Source organism: Maniola jurtina, chromosome 20 (assembly GCF_905333055.1).
Source record: "Maniola jurtina chromosome 20, ilManJurt1.1, whole genome shotgun sequence".
Classification (NCBI taxonomy): domain Eukaryota; kingdom Metazoa; phylum Arthropoda; class Insecta; order Lepidoptera; family Nymphalidae; genus Maniola; species Maniola jurtina.
The window spans coordinates 3160229-3177410 of NC_060048.1; the positions used below are offsets into that span (position 1 = coordinate 3160229).

The 17182-nt window shown below is 39.2% G+C and overlaps 1 protein-coding gene across 2 annotated transcripts; it reads right to left on the reverse strand.

Moving 5' to 3' along the window:
• Positions 1-2098: 2098 nt before the first annotated feature.
• Positions 2099-16633, reverse strand: LOC123875888 (DNA replication licensing factor MCM4). 2 transcript variants are annotated; one of them, XM_045921955.1, is made up of 17 exons: positions 16418-16633; positions 15696-15791; positions 13925-14088; positions 12947-13111; positions 12433-12531; positions 11694-11826; positions 10857-11099; positions 10097-10325; positions 9283-9477; positions 8424-8600; positions 7429-7516; positions 6592-6752; positions 5776-5899; positions 5124-5230; positions 4109-4243; positions 3377-3587; positions 2099-2863 (listed from the first exon to the last, which is right to left on the reverse strand). In XM_045921955.1, the coding sequence occupies exons 1-17, from the start codon at positions 16545-16547 to the stop codon at positions 2768-2770; spliced, it is 2553 nt and encodes an 850-aa protein (XP_045777911.1). In that variant the 5' UTR covers positions 16548-16633; the 3' UTR covers positions 2099-2767. The 2 variants fall into 2 exon arrangements, with proteins under 2 accessions (XP_045777911.1, XP_045777912.1); XM_045921956.1 differs by lacking the exons at positions 15696-15791; positions 16418-16633 and adding an exon at positions 14967-15102.
• Positions 16634-17182: the final 549 nt, after the last annotated feature.

Genomic DNA, 17182 nt, shown 5'->3' on the forward strand with positions numbered 1-17182 from the left:
TGACAAAAAAATGTGTCCCTGAAAAATTGTGCTCACCGACGACAGATCGAACCAGAATGAGGAAACTCTCGGTTTTGATCCTGAATCGACATCTGTCAAATATGGGGGTGACGTGAATTCAAAGATACCTCGTCGTTTCATAGACTACCTAGCGTCAAATGTAGGTAACAATTGACGCCTGCCAGTGTAGGTAAAGCTTCGACGTTTTGTTACAAGTTTCCTACATGTCGTGAATTGTGCCTACGATTGCGCCTAACTATTTTAAGTTCGAAATGAACTGAAGTTTTGTCATTAATTTTGTGAGAAAGCCGTGTGAATATTTATAATATACCTACTTACACAATTATTATATAGGTAAGGTATATTATATAACGTTAAAAATAAAAGGAAATTATTTTTTTGAAAAAGTGGGTTTAAATAAAAAGAGCAAATCAGTATAATCATACTTATTTATTTTATCACTTCACTCAACACACTGATAATATTCACTCTCATTTATTTGTTACTATTTATACAATTACACTTATTTACACAAACTGACAGAGTTTTGGCTTACATTTGCTCATTTTTTCGTTCTTCTATAACATGTAAGTATAAATACGAATCGGACGCTGTCAAATTTTGCAGGGGACTGCATATCGTGTGCTTTAATGATCGAAGATCGAGTGTTATTTATTTGAAAAGCCGCTAATGTGCCTACCACGACATAGGACAAATTAAATAAAATGTTTTAGGTTAGTTTATGTTCTAACATATTAACAGATTGATGATTGGGCATGTAAGATCGTAAGACCATAATAAGAAGTATTTTACATAGCGAACGTTTTATAATTTTACTACTAATGCTTTATGCTTAGTGCGAGTGCGAAAACGTTGATTTCCTAGTAACGTCAAAATAAAAATGGACTAAGCATTGGACGTAAAGTACGGCGGACAATAGCTAGGATATGCCGGGTGAGACAGTGATGTCGGAATTCTCGCTCTCGCTCGGCAGTCGAAGTGGGATAGCGATATACGAGTACATACCCTATCCGCGGAATGAAGTGAGTTAGGACTCTCTTTGTTACATATACTAACTTCACGTTAGTATAGCGCTCTCTCTGTTACATAATCCCATACGAATGACAGAGCCAAACAGAGACAGCGCTATATAACTTCATTCCGTGGATAGGGTATACATATTATATTATTTATAGATTCGTGGTACCAACTGCTGAATAAATTATTAGTAAATAGTCCTTGTATTTATACAGACCAAGCCATCGTTCTAAATATTATAATAACTTTTCTGGGACGCGCAATATCACTTAATATATTCCATGTAATCTTTCTTTTTCTATCTTATATTACAGAAAGTATTTTTTCTTTGTCCACTGTGATACACAATAATACCTACTTAATATTGTCTTTATTATTTATCTGTTAAGTTTATTTAATAAGCAGGCAATGGATTGTTCTATAAAAAAGCACAATAAAGCTATTGTGAACTGTTTTTCGCTTGTTTACGATTTAAATGTAATAAAGTGAGATCCAGTGAGGACCAGAATTTCGTTCTTTTATAAAAGCTGAAAGTACTGTCTCAACATAATAAAGGTGACGGCATGACTTACACGTAAGATTTTTTACATTTTTATACCTGTTATCTCCCAAAGCCACCATGATCCAAACTTCATAGTTGCTGATCGTTCTTTGATCGTTGGGCACAATACGCAGATAAACTTTCAACTTTTATAAAATGACGAAGAAATGGCCCTCGCAGGCTCTTAGTCCATAATAGCGAATCAATGGAAAAAAGTTTGTGGCAGATCTTTCAGGTTTTCAAGTATAGTATGTTTAGCCGCGTTTAAATATTGTTGAGCTTAAGATTTTTGATACTTGGTTTACTTAATATTATGTAAATAAATATAATTTATTGATCAACTGTGTATTTTTATTTTGTTTTACCTAGCTTTATTAGTTTAAGAATTAGGACAAAGAGCTGTTTCTTTAGAAATCGGTAGGAAGATCATTTTGAACAAGTTTATTTCACTTGACGATTCGAAAAGTTTAAATTTCAATAAAAAAAACTTTTGTTTTTAATAAATAAAATGAAAGCACATTGAGAAAATAAACATTTTATTTTATTCACTTACAATAACTACGTAATGTTCTTAAAACAGGTGGGCCATTCAATATTAAAAAATCACAACAATGCCATGATAAACTTGATTGTTGTCAAGTATTGCATTTAATGTAAAAAACATCTTAAGGGCCTGCCCAGACGATGTACTATAATATAGTCTGCGGAGGACAAGTCCATCTTTTACCATGACTTTTCGCCGTCATTAGAGCCATAACACACTGGGACGCCATAGCGACGTCGCTGGCTAGTGGCTACCTACCTACCGTAGCCAAATGAGCTTGCCAAATAAAGACACGCGGGTGTCCGTCGCGGCCACTGAGTGAGGGAGGAGTAACTTGTATACAAATTACTGGCGTCTTGGCTACGCGTCGCCAGACTATCCAGTCTACACGTAAGGGTCGTTCGGCCGTGGCTACATATGAGGCTACAGTAGTCATGTGAGTTAATTGTCATACATTTCAATACGAATTGTTTGGATACGTAGCCGACGAGGTCACCATGGCGTTTAAACGTGTTAGCGTTCTGTGTCCATCGTATGTGTTATGCAATACAGTACTTAGTGGCCTATTTTTGCTATCGGCGGACAATAGACACTTGTCTGCGCAGGCCGTAACACTATTGGAACTGTTTCCATTATTTGGAATATTAACAAAGTCTGAGATGAGTGTGGCTGACGATAACGACTTTCCCTTCATCCTGAAGATCGCGTAACGCTTCGTCGAGCTGGTCCCGTGACACCGTCTGAAACACAAGAACCAATCAGCACATCGATACAGGCTTTAGATAATGTCCGTAACAATCCGGCAAGCTGAGGTTAGGACCGATTTGTAGATGTACCAAAAAATAAAGAGCTTCATATCCATCGGAGCACTTAAAGAATTTGTTTATAATAACTACAACCTCACGCAACAAGCAATTTCACCCTCGCCACCTGGGTGGCTGGTGCACATTGACCGCCCGTTGTGCCAGATCTTTTTTCCACGAACATGCAAACTGTGGAATCAACTCCCATCGGCGTGTTCCCACTGGATTACAACATGGGGTTATTCAAGGGCGGACCAAAAAATTCCTGAAAGGCCGACAACACATGGGCGGTACTCGGTTGCTGCAAATGTTATCGGTATGAATGCGGTAATCACTTAACATCAGGTGACCCGACCCACCAATCTAACAACCCTGCATCAGTTTGGCGTGATATAGGGTTTTTGTAGGGTTTGATGAAGTCTTGTGTAGCTAAGTGGGGGATAAACTTACAATCTGTGAGTTGGCGTTGACTTCCTGCAGCAGTTTGGCGTGAGTGATGGTATGGGGCTTGTTGTAGGGCTTGATGAGCTCCTTGAGCGCGGCGACGAGGTCGGCCCGGCGTCTCCTGGCCGCAGCGCCCAGCCCGGTGGTGAGGATACCCACGTCTATACGACCTGATGCTGGATCCGTTGCCGATTGCTTCAGAGCTTCTCTATGTAATCTGTGGAGGGTTATGTATGGATTAATATCTTATTAGGACTTCGTCTGTGGTGGCGTTTGCTGGCGCGCGTGTTATGACTTTTTGGAGTGTTTTTTTGTTAGAAGTGGCCAGTTTTTGTGTTCTGCTGGTGTTTATTGGTGGTGGAACTGACTGGGAAGCGCTCTAAAGGGGCGCCGCGTGTATGTCGGCGGGCGCCGGCTCAGACGAAGTCCATACTTATACATATAGTTTCCTAACTTGTAAATAACTACAAACTTGACATTGGCTAATCAGTGTAAAGCCAGACGAGAGAGAAAAAAAAAATATCTTATCTGGTGCAAGGATAGCCGAAATAAACTTGTATAACCAAAAACAATTATTAAACCATCGAAAATCAAGTCAACAAGTCATGTTTTGTCAAGCGTTACGATAGGGGACTCAAAAAAATGGTTTTGGGGCTAATGGTTTTAATTTATAAAAATTTATTTAAATTAATAAAAAATTCTATTCTATTGCATGTCATAGTATTTGAAGGTCCTCACCGCGATGCTTCGTCGACGTCAATAATCTCAACCACAGGAGACAGTCTGACTCGAGCGTGCGCCTCCGACAGTCTGATGAGGGACTCCAGCTGACGCGGGTATGCGGAGATCTGACCGCGACCACTACCTATTCGCCTACGATGAACAAACAGAAAAAAAAAAACATCAAAATAGGTTCACTAATGTTTGAGCTGATAATCACAAAGATACATACGTGTTGCGGGTCAAATACAGAACTAACTTTTTGAAGTCGGTTCAAAATAAGTGTTTATTTTTAAATCACGTATTATACTCATTCTCAAAGTGATGAAGGCCTAGAGAGTTGAGGTCAAGATTTCAGCTTTATATTTGTGGGTTCAGAATTCCCCGCTGGATGGCGGCGGCGCAGGGCCATGGCGTGTGAAAGCCCCTACAAGAGTACAGCTGTGGTCGTCTATCGGTTGATAATGATGTTGATGAGATCGAAAGTAATTTTATTTATTTACTAGCTGATGCCCGCGACTTGTTTCGCGTGGATGTAAGTTTTTTAAAAATTCCGTTTGATTTTCCGGGATAAAAAGTAGTCTATGTGTTAATCCAGTGTATAATCTATCTCCATTCTAAATTTCAGCCCAATCCGTACAGTAGTTTTTGTGTGAAGGAGTAACAAACATACACACACACATACACACAAACTTTCCCCTTTATAATATTAGTGTGATGTGATTTATTTATTTAGATACAAGTTAGCCCTTGACTGCAATCTCACCTGGTGGCAAGTAATGATGCAGTCTAAGATGGAAGCGGCATGGCAGTTTTTATTACGCCCATACCCCTTTCGTTTCAACGCGACATCACACCAAAACACTGAATCGCTTGGCAGCACGGGTTTGCCGATAGGATTGTAACTAGCAACGGCCGAAGCCTCCCACCAGATCAGACCAGAGATTTAGAAACTGAAAAATTCCAAGCCCCTTCCGGGAATCGAACCTCGGACCTCCTACTAAGACCACAGCACTAAAAAGTAGGGTGTTACCTCATATCCACGTAAGCATCGATGAGTCTCTGTTGCGCCGCGTCGGACAGCGTCGGGTGAACGTTTTCTTTTGCAAACGCGATATAGTCGCGCATCAGGCTCATATTCTAGAATAAACAAATAGAACTCAAATAAACCGGCTAAGTGCGAGTCAGACTTGCGCACCGAGGGTTCCGTACTAGTCGTATTTTTTCGACATTTTGCACGATAAATCAAAAACTAATCAGCGTAAAAATAAATAAAAATCTGTTTTAGACTGTACAGGTAAAGCCCTTTTATATGATATAGTAATTTTACTTGTACTTATGAGTAACTAGCTGATGCTCGACACTTCGTTCGCGTGGATATAGGTTCTGTAAAAATCCAATGCGAATTCATTGATTTTCTGGGATAAAAAGTAGCCAATGCGTTAATCCAGAGTATAATCCATCTACATTCCAAAGTTCAACCAAATCTGTCAAGAAGTTTTTGCGTGAAAGAGTAACAAAATTACACCACAGTACCTTTCGCCTTTATAGATTAATGTAATAAAGTCTAAAATACTGATTATTTGTTCATGAACACATTTTTTTTGTGGTGTAAGGAAAAAAAACTGAATCGGCGCCATTTTAACTTTAAAGTACCATAGAATACTTGATAGGAGTCAGCTCACCACTACATCCTCATCGTCCTGCGAGTTGGTGGGGTCCTGGTAATACAGGGACACGAGATGCGACGCGAGGCGGCGGTCGAACACTTCGTCTTGAGGGTCCAGCACCAAGAATATTAGATCGAACCTGACAAATGATAAAATAGTTACTAGTAAAAGCACAAATACCTATTATCTGTAGTACGCGACAGGGTGAAATGGCAATCGGAGAGGGAACACCTCCGCGCTAACCCGATGCAGGCGAGTGCGGGTGACGTGCGGGTGTTCGAGGATTCCCCGTCGTACCCCGATTGCCATCTATACCTGTCGCGGTCTATACCTACTCATAATTTTCATCAAATATCTAAGAATGACCCTGCTTAAACTATTAACAAAGCAAAAAGCTGCTTTGAGGAGCTGTTAGGATGTACCCCGTCAACCGAAAGCATACTTCCACTAAAAAAAAATTAAAAGCTAATAATATTTCAGAGCCTCAATAGCTCAACCGGTAAAGGAGTGGACTGAAAACCGAAAGGTCGACGGTTCAAACCCCGCCCGTTGCACTATTGTCGTACCTACTCCTAGCACAAGCCTGACGCTTAGTTGGTGAGGAAAGGGGAATATTAGTCATTTAACATGGCTAATATTCTTTTTTATAAAAAAAAAAAATAGTATGTTGATTACGCGACCTTGAAGTTTTTACCGAATCCCAAAATCGCCCAACGCGCCTAAAGAAGTTTTTATTTCATTTCAAAACTCAGTTCCATACATTATAACGCAATGGTACGCGCTACATCTACGCATACGCGGCCTGTGTGGCCGGCGCTTTAGTTATCTTACCTTGACATGAGTGTATGTGGTAGTTGTACATTCTCCACGATAGTTTTGTTCTTGTTCCACTGTGACTCTGCCGGATTGGCAGCGGCTAGTATTGAGGTGCGCGCGTTGAGTTGACAGATTATACCAGCTTTGGCAATCGAGAGGGTCTGTTGTTCCATCACCTTAAAAGAAACATTGCAATTAAAAGGAGAAAGTTTGTATGTGTGCGTGCGTGCGTGCGTGTGTGTGTGCGTGTGTGCGTGTGTGCGTGCGTGTGTGTGTGTGTGTGTGTGTGTGTGTGTGTGTGTGTGTGTGTGTGTGTGTGTGTGTGTGTGTATGTTTGTTACTCCTTCACGCAAAAACAGTGGCAATAGATTATATATACCCTGGATTAGCTCATAGGTTACTTTTTAACCCGGAAAATCAAAGAGTTCCCACGAGAATTTTAAAAACCTACATCCACGCGAACGAAGTCGCGGGTATCAGCTAGTTACTAAAATCTTTGAATTCATTCAACACCTTTAACACAACCACATCTCTAAGGGAAGCTTTTTGATCATTATATTTACATAGAACTTTTTGTCAAAAAAATAAAAAATCTGCAGAACAGGGAATATTTATTTTCCAAGTTGGCAGCTATTTGTCAAATTCCTAACAACTTATATTTTAGTGAGAGGGACCCTGATTTTCAGTTATCCATGCGATTTTGACCTTAGGTCTCTGTAAGGTTAGATAATTTCTACTAACTTAGAACTTGTTCATGAAACATGAAAATTATTCCAATAGCACCTGTCCAATTTTTTTACCAAAATATCATACTTTAAATATTTTGAGGTCCTTTTAGAAAAACGACCTAACCTCATGAAGAACACTGCGAGTGGAGTCATTCATCTTGTCGAACTCATCAATACAGCAGATTCCATTGTCAGCCAGTACTAACGCACCCCTGTAAACAAAACAGGCATTTGAAATGTTAAGTGCAGTATTACCACTTTTATGAGATACGCCAATGTACCTGCACAGAAACCTTATTTTTGAATGGCGCGAAAATATCTAGCCAATCATAGCACGTCCTGTAGTGAATCATGGGGCGAGAAATTAGTCATTAGTTCTTCGCTTTCTTGTCGGCGGTGGAACAAAATGCCTAAAATACCGGGTGTAACCAGACCGCTAGCAAAAACTCAGCGATATTAATATACTACCTTAACACAGTCCATTGCCAATAACCATTTGCCTTATCTTGTAGTTTTAGAGATTTAAGTATTTTTCAAACTCGGGTCAGTGCCCCACCTACGACGTAGCATAAACTTCGAGTGACCTATTTACGGAACGTTCGTTGACTTCTAGCATCGTCAGATGTTTTATTTGCAATATATTGTGAACGTTTAAAAATACAGGATTTAAAAAAAAACATAGTTTTTGTTAGTTATCATCAGAATTATCACCTGTCTTCGTTTTTGCTAGCGTTCTGTTTACAACCTGTACATGAAATCTGTAGATTGACGTTTGCATGATCATGGAGCTATAAAACTAAGAATTTTGAAGGTGTTCTTATTATTTAAGAGGATAAACTGTTGGTTTATGTTACGTATAATTACAAAAAATAATTTTATCTTGTTTTATGAATAAAAATATACTAAAAACTATTTTGATATCTAAAACATACTTTTGTTTTAAAAGTAAACAGCGTCATCCCTTTTTATTCGTGTCAAAACTGTGTTAGGAAACAGACTTATTACTTCCTTGTAAAAATTTGGCTAATATATATTTTCCTGTTCGTATTCAGTGCTTAAGCCGATAAGTTGTTTCTTTTATTCAACACCAAATATCCTAATGCTAGGTAGACCACTCACGTCTGCAGCACCAGTTGCCTCGTGTCGGGGTCCTTGGTGACGTAGGCCGTGAGCCCCACCGCTGATGAGCCGCGCCCCGAGGTGTACTGCGCTCGGGGTACCAGCGCATGCACCCAGCGCAGCAGCTGAGATTTACTTGTGCCGGGGTCTCCGCAGAGGAGGATGTTTATTTCAGATCTATATATATATATATATATATATATATATAAAAGAGATAAAATCAAATCACACTAATATTATATGTGTATATGTGTATATGTGTGTGTGTGTGTGTGTATGTTTGTTACTCCTTCACGCAAAAACTACTGGACGGATTTGGCTGAAATTTGGAATGGAGATAGATGATATCCAGGATTAGCACATATTTTTATCCCAGAAAATCAAAGAGTTCCCACGGGATTTCAAAAAACTTAAATGCACGCGGACGAAGTCGCGGGTATCATCTAGTATTATCATAATTGAAAAATTCAAGTCTGAATGAAAAAGTGCCATCTAGCCCTAATTCGCACGAGCGTTAAAAAAGCGGTACGTTAAAAACCGGCGTTGCGCTGACAATACAAAGCGCGATAAAAAAGCGTTGACGTGTGAACAGATACTTGGGAATGCATTTGTACTATTTGAACGCTTTTTAACGGACTTTAAGAAAGCTCTCTTGCGAATTAGCCCTTATACTTAACTTTATACTATTTCTGAATAAAATTCTAAATAATAGGTTAAAAGAATTTCGTTATTTATGTGTCGCATTTTGGTCAAAAAGTGACACATTGTGAATGCTTTTCTGCATAAACGAATTTTGCCGGTTCGACTTATATAAGTGGTAAAACTGAAACATAATAATAATTATTATTACTAATCCCACCTAAAATGCGTCCGTCCAGCGACATTGAAATTCTTCTTGGTCCCACCTAATAGTTGCAATAATGCTCCCTTTTTGATATCGAGGTTTTCGTAAATGGAGGGAGCGATAGCACGTGCGAGTCGCTCGTAGCAGTCTGGCTGAGATGACAGCGCTTTGAATAGCTCGATGCGTTCTGGTGGGAACTGGTGTTCTTTTCTGAAAAAAAAGAAAATGTGAATCAAGATCAAAGTGAGAATGAAGCGTAATCACTTTACGTATGTGGTACATCTATTGCTAGAATTCCAAAATCCATATCCATACTATTAATGCAAATCTGCTAGCTTTTCCCAGCTTTCCCGATTCACACAAAATTTAGTACATTTTGTATTGTATCTCGGGGATGGGCATAGGCTATTTTATGCAGGGCATCTAAATGCGTACAATGCCGTGCCTTCAGAGTGGTCCTACGCTGGTTAACATTGGCAAGTCCGGCCATACAATACTAGACAGATAACAACTTGCTAAGAAACTTATGGACACAATAAGTCACTCACCCTTCCTCGGTCGCCAGTAAGCGTTCACTGTGGGTCTTCTTATAATGCAGGGCATCTAAATGCGTGCGATGCAGCGCCTTCAGAGTGGCCCTGCGCGGATTGACAGTGGCCGGCGCGGCGCGAAATACTCCAGTGATGGCCACTCTGTCGCCTGCGCCCACTTTCTCCTCTAAAGCGCCATGGGCCATCGCCCATCACATAATTATTTGTCGACAAACACCATACCATACTTGACAAATAACAACTCGCTAAGAAACTTATCGACAACGTAAGTCACTCACCCTTCCTCAGTCTCCAGTAAGCGTTCACTGTGGGTCTTCTTATAGTGCAGGGCATCTAAATGCGTGCGATGCAGCGCCTTCAGAGTGGCCCTGCGCGGATTGACAGTGGCCGGCGCGGCGCGGAATACCCCAGTGATGGCCACTCTCTCGCCCGCGCCCACTTTCTCCACCAAGGCGCCGTGGGCCATCACACTCACGGTAGCCGGAGTACGACCGGCCGGCATATCGTCTGAAAACAAATATCTATGAGAATACTATTAAATCAATACAAAAAACTATGAAATTAATATCAATAAAAATCTATGAAATTATTGAGAAATATCTATGAATGCCTTATTTACAATTCATATGTTCTTTTTAAAATAAGAATCAAGGCAGATGATTACAAACTTAAACATCATCCAACATGGTTTAGGACTGGGGGTCATGAGCTTACAGATGAAAATGATTACCGTGTTGCAATGTGGACAGTTCCTGGCTTTCGTCAACATAAGTATTTTTTTATTCCATTACAAATTAGCCTATGACTGCAATCTCACCTGGTGGCAAGTGATGATGCAGCTACTAAATGCAACTGCTACAACTATACAATTAGCTGAGTGATATGCCTACTAGCCCTAGTAGCTTTAGTTTTAAGTTTAAATAATTATTGGCGCTACATCTTACAAATTCAACAATTGAGACCCAAAAACTGTACAAAGGTACCAAATTTGAATAAATGATTTGTCTTTGACTTTGACTTAATGGAACAAGGACATACCAGGAGCCTCCTGCAGCTTCACGAGCTGCTTGTCACTGAAGTGCGACCTATTGTGTATCAGCTGGAAGCTGTGAGCGGTGTTGCAGTGTGAACAGTGGGCGGGTTCCGGGACCCTGCCTCGCTCCAGCTCCCCGGCGGCGGCGGCTCCGCAAACCGCGCACTTGAAGTACGCTTCACGCATCTCCGGGACTATGCCAGATGTACGGATGACCATCCCTGATATTGTTACTAGCTGATCGATATCTGGAATGAGCAACAACTTCTATAGATGGAAACGGGCCCCAACTTTTTGAAACATATTCATAGGTGTCGTTTTGCAAAAAGGTAGTGCCATGTAGGGATGGGCGATTGATGCAAATACCAAAAGTAGTGTAAAGTAACAATGGGCGATTGATGCTAATAAAAAACAATCGAATGAGTCGGAAATACATCGGAAATCGATTGTTACATCTGGGAATGCAGAGCGCACCGTCTGGAACGAATAAATTGAATTGAATCGAATACAATTTGCGAATTGAAATTGCATCCGATTCATTCATCCCAGACACGCGCGCGATGCAACAATTCAAGAAGCTTATAATACAGCATTTCTTACAACAATAATGATTGAACAATCGAACACAATCGATTGTTTTTCAATTGTGAAATTTTTATTGAATGAAAAATAAAAGCAATCGAATAGTTCGATAGTTAGTCGAACGAATCAGCCATTGCTAACGTAAACCCCACACCAATATCTATGTAGTCTTTGACGCGTCTTTGCTTTGGTGCCACAGAGTATCCCGCGCATTTGCACTACCTATTCCGATCCCTGTTAATATGCCAACTGGATATTACCTTCTGGATTAAGATCTCTCATGTTCCGTTGGGGAGCATTGTATGGTCGCACTTGTATTTGGTGCTCCAAAACTGCTGCTGGATACTTGTCAAAGAACAACTCATTCACCGCTGCATCAAATGCTGGGATTACCTGAAAATGAGAAAAGTGTTTGACTCGTAGATAAATTCTTTGAAACGATAAATGCTGGCTTTTTTCTACTATTACAATGACTACAAGTGTAAATTAAAAAAATAACACCCCCGACAAGTGAAGGTAACAGTAACTAGAAAAGAGCTGACAACTTTCAAACCGCTGAACCGATTTCTTGGATTATAGCTAAGAACACTCTCGATCAAGTCACCTTTCAAACAAAAAAAAACTAAATTAAAATCGACTCATTAGTTTAGGAGCTACGATGCCACAGACAGATACACCGATACACACATCAAACTTATAACACCCCTCTTTTTGGGTCGGGGGTTAAAAATAAATGAGTGCAAATACAACTGAAATGATTTAGATATATTGTATTGAAGCAAGCTTTACTGTGCGGAACTAAAAGCTTAATTTGCTATAATCGGCTGAAACAGACGAATCTATATATTGCTGGCTTTTCCTGCATGTTTAATAGTGGGAGGGCGGGCGGTGCATATCGCATGCTACATGTTGCACCATACAGATTTGTCAGTTTCAACGGATTATAGCAAATTAAAGTTTTAGTTCCTTGTATATGATTTAGATATAGAAAAATCTTACCTCTTGAGGATAACACACAAGTTGTCTGTGCAATTTTGAATCAAATATTTTGACATGTTCACAATCCAAATCCAAAAATGGCTCTTCTAGTGTGTGGATCTGAAAAATAATTGTTTCATTCAATTTTAGCCTACAAATCTCTGAACTAAGTTTGAAGGTCTAGCAGGGTTGGCTTTGTTTTAAATAAATTATGTTTATGTGTTTTAAAGACTTTTTTGAAACGTACTGAATTCAGTTTAGAGAATATTTTTTAATAACAGAATTAACACTAACATTAATAAGTGCAATTTTGACTTATGTTACTCTATATTAGAGATTTTTACTCTCAAATTGTTTGCTACTTTCAAATAATTTTAATTTGAAGAAACATTTTTTCACAGAAGGTAATTTTTATATTTTCAAAGTTAAATTCTTCAAATCTCTATCTTGCTGTTTCCATTGCTTAAGAAATACATACAGATAAGCGAGAATGTATATTTTGTAAACATTTCCAAACTTAGTGAGATTTGTATACCTCATCTAATTTAATCTCGTACAACGGCTCAGTGGTGTCAGCAGTGGGTTCAATGAACCTCTGAATGAACTTTATGAACTTCTCGCGACATTCCGCGATCGCTACGTCGGTGCCCCAAACCACCAGCTGGGGCTCACTGGACGTTTCTGGTTCGTTAGTTGTTGCCTGCAAAAGAAATATTCACTTTACATAATACCCAACTACTAAGCGATTTAGCGATATGATGCAGTGTAGAAACTTAAGGGGTATATATGGTTTGAATAAAAAACTAGGGGCCTCACCCCTTTCATCTTCACCTGCTTCTTATACTGCATCATCACTCACCACCAGGTAAAATTGCAGTCCAGGTCTAACTTGTATCTGAATAAAAAATAAGACTAGATGATATCCACAGTCTTATTTTTTTTCAGATACAAGTTACACTTGGACTGCAATCTTACCTGGTGGTGAGTGATGATGCAGTCCAAGAAGCTGGTGGACCTGGAAGGGGTGAGGCCCCAAGTTTTTTATTCAACCCATACATACCCCTTTTGGTTTCTACACAGCATCATACCGGAAGGCTAAATTGCTTGGTAGTTCGGCTTTGCTGGTATGGTGGCAACTAGCTACGGACAAAGTCTCTCACCAGACCAGATCAGAGATTTAGAAATTATAAAGTTCCAAACCCTTGCCAGGAATCGAACCCAGGACCTCCCACTAATGAGAACACTACGCAAGGGAGGCCTACTCGCGTGGATTTAGGTTTTAAAATCCAGTGGAAACTTTTTAATTTTCCAGGATAAAAGTAGCCAAAGGCCATCTCCAGGATGCAAGCTATCTCTGTACTTAAACTGACTAAAAGTACTCCAAGGCCGCCAGTTGTGCAGTTATTGATATGTATTAAAAAATTATTTTCCCCAAGTATAGGTAAAATGATTTAATCAAATTATAAAATACACCCAAATAGTATTACTTGCTAGATTTTCATATAAGACTTACCCCTCTGCTAGGAGTTGGCGCTGGTACGTTAGGTCCACTCTGATGCCCTCTCAAATCAGCCCTCTGCCTGGATGGGGTCATTGTCCCTCTCAGTAGCGACCGAGGGGTGCTCAATGAACTTGGCGTACCATAGTTGAGTGGAGAGCTCATTTCTATGTCAGTTCCTGAAAAAAAATACAATTTTAGTACAACTTCAGCTTCTTTGTAAGATATGTAAGTTGTATTTACATACTAGACGATGCCCGCGACTTTGCCCGTGTGAATTTAGGTTTTTCGAAATCCCGTGGGACCTCTTCGATTTTCCGGGATAAAAAAGAGCCTATGTGCTAATCCAGGATGTTATCTATCTTCATTCCAAATTTCAGCCAAATCTGTCTATTAGTTTTTGCGTGAAGGAGTAACAAACATACACACACACACATATACAAACTTTCGCCTTTATAATATTAGTGTGATAAAATCTAATAGAAAAAGACTCCACTTAGAGTTTATTTATACAATACTAGATGATGCACATGCCTTCGTTCCCATGGATTAAAGTTTTTCAAATCCTGTGAGAACTCTTTAAACTAAGAAAACTTCCGGCTCACTACTGAGCATGGGTCTTTTTACAAAATCAAAAGGTTTTGGTCAGAGTCTACCATGTTAATTAACTGCAGACTGGCAGACATCACAAACTTTAACCCCCCACCACCCGAAGAGGAAGCAGACGTCTTTTTTTTTCTCTCTTCTGGCTTTACAAAGATTAGCCAATGTCAAGTTTGTAGTTATTTGTAACAAGTTAGTTAAAATATACAAGTATGGACCCCGTCTGTGCCGGCCCTCGCGGACATACGCACAGCACCCCTTTAGAGCGCTTTTCAGTCAGTTTTAACAAAAAAAAAAACTCCAAAAAGGCAGAGCACACCCGCCAGCTAACACCAATACAGACGAAGTCCAGCAGACGTCTTAACCATTAGGTTATCACCACTCTTAACTGTGTCGATTTAATAATTATTATTTAATAAGATTGAATACCCAAAAGTTTCATTTAATTACTTACCTGTTTTATAAGTATGGATCAATACTAAAATTTTACATTACTAATTAAAACACTCTTTTGAAACCATGAGGTGTTGGTATAATAATGTTGGATGGCTGAGCTTAGTATAATTACATATATTATTGTATTGATTTCTGCTGAACATGAGGAAAGATACTGAAACAGACACTTTTTACTCCTCAGCAATATTATAATTTTTGATTGTCTTGCAACAATATAAAGTTTTATATTTTGCAATCATTTATTGACCAATACATGGAAGTGCTTGTAAATCAAGATTTGACTTTTAGATACACATGATGTAATTCAGTGGGGAGGGAACAAATTCAGCTGCATGTATAAAAGTGCTTTTTATCTACACTATCTACACTACTAAAGAGGTAAAGTTTGTGAGTTTGTTTGTAGGGGGTAATGTCTGGAACCACTTAACTGATTTTGAAAATTCTTTCACCAGTAGGAAGCTACATAACTCCTGAGTAACATAGGCTATACTTTATTTTCAAAAAAATTGAGATCTCTACAAAAATTGTAATAAACAACCTATGTGAAGCCTGGGCAGGATGCTAGTTACGGACCCATGCTCAGCAGCGGACTGGTGATGGGTTGATCATCATTATCATATTAATTATACAACTTATAACGTTCAAAAAGTGACTGGCTCGTTCTAGAACAGAATGAAATATACCATATATTATAATACCTATCTAAGGAGATACTGGATGTCCTTACCAAATGGGCTGGAGGGCAGTGGTCTTGCTGGTGAAGTTCCTGGAGCCTGCCGCCTTGGAGTGCCAGGAGTTTGTTGAGGAGTATGAAGAGTGCCATCTATAAACATTATTCATAAGCTACATATCCGCTATGTTTGTGAACCTCTGACAAAAGTACTTACAGTACTTATTCCAAACTATAATTTTAATCAATGTGAACATGTTTGTTTGGTGCTACCATCACCATAGCACATAACTGAGTAGGCTCCTGCAGTAGTGGAGCGGTGCGGGAGAGGTGACAGTTGTCACAAGTTGACAAATGACTTAGCTCTTGTGTCACATCTTGATACTCCTCTTGCACCGCTACACTACCGCAGGACCTACTTAAAGCTTTATATGTGTAGTACACAGTGCTCTCTCCTTTAAGTTGAGCGTTAAAACAAAAAACAGCTTGATTGTTACCTTTTGCAGTATGGGAGCCTCTAAAGATGAGAGCTAGGCCCTGAAATTTCGCAATGTACCTAACTAGTCGATACTCAACTATAGGTAGAGAATAGAGACCCAGAAAAGTTTGTACAAGTTCATCTTAAACAAACAATGAAATCATGCTTACTCAATAAGTATAAGTACAAGTTGATTACTCAACTAGAAGCAGTTTGCTAACATATTGCATCTGAATAATGCTATTGATGTTATGGAAATGCATAAAACCATTAAACCGCTGGAAATAGGTTGTTTTCTAACCTTGAGGCGTGCCGGTAGATCTTTGTGGTGTTTCAGGCACAACGAGCTGTTGCGACGATCTAGTTCTGCGAGATGGTGTGGCTGCCTCTGACGAAGCTCGCGAAGACGGCCGCTTTGAAGGTGTTGACATTTTTTCAGTTTATTTGTTTACAAAATTCACATTTATTTAACTTTCGTCTTTCAATAATAAAAATGGCGCGAATTTTAGTCTGACAATTGGCAACTATCAAAAATTCTAAATGACATTGACATTTGATTAATAGACGAGGACAATTCACAATTTTCTTCTTTTTTTTTCTCTCGTCTGGCTTTACAAAGATTAGCCAATGTCAAGTTTGTATAATAGTTATTTGTAACAAGTTAGTTAAACTATACAAGTATGGACCCCGTCTGTGCCGGCGCTCGCCGACATACGCGACATACGCACGGCACCCCCTTAGAGCGCTTTCCAGTCAATTTAAACATAAAAAAAAAACACTCCAAAAAGTCATAACACGCGCGCCAGCAAACGCCACCACAGATGAAGTCCAATTTTCTTTTGAACCTATGATTCTAGTATAATTTAGAATTTTATTTTTATTAATGACTACTTTACTGGGCTTGTCTCTGGTCAAGTTAACAATTTTATCATTAAAATAAGGCTTTTTAAATAAAATGGAATTTCAAAATGTTTTCTTTATCAATTATCATCTTTTCTTTAGTCTAAAACTGGTCTTAAACCGCTATTTGTTTATTTTTCTTCATATTTGCAGATATTATATTGCT

Coding starts and splice junctions, on each gene's coding strand:
- LOC123875888 (XM_045921955.1), bottom strand. CDS start 16,547: ATGTCAACACCTTCAAAGCGGCCGTCTTCGCGAGCTTCGTCAGAGGCA. Junction 10,326..10,856: donor GAAGCTGCAGGAGGCTCCTG/GTATGTCCTTGT, acceptor ATTTGTTTTCAG/ACGATATGCCGGCCGGTCGT. Junction 5,900..6,591: donor CCACATACACTCATGTCAAG/GTAAGATAACTA, acceptor ATCATTTGTCAG/GTTCGATCTAATATTCTTGG.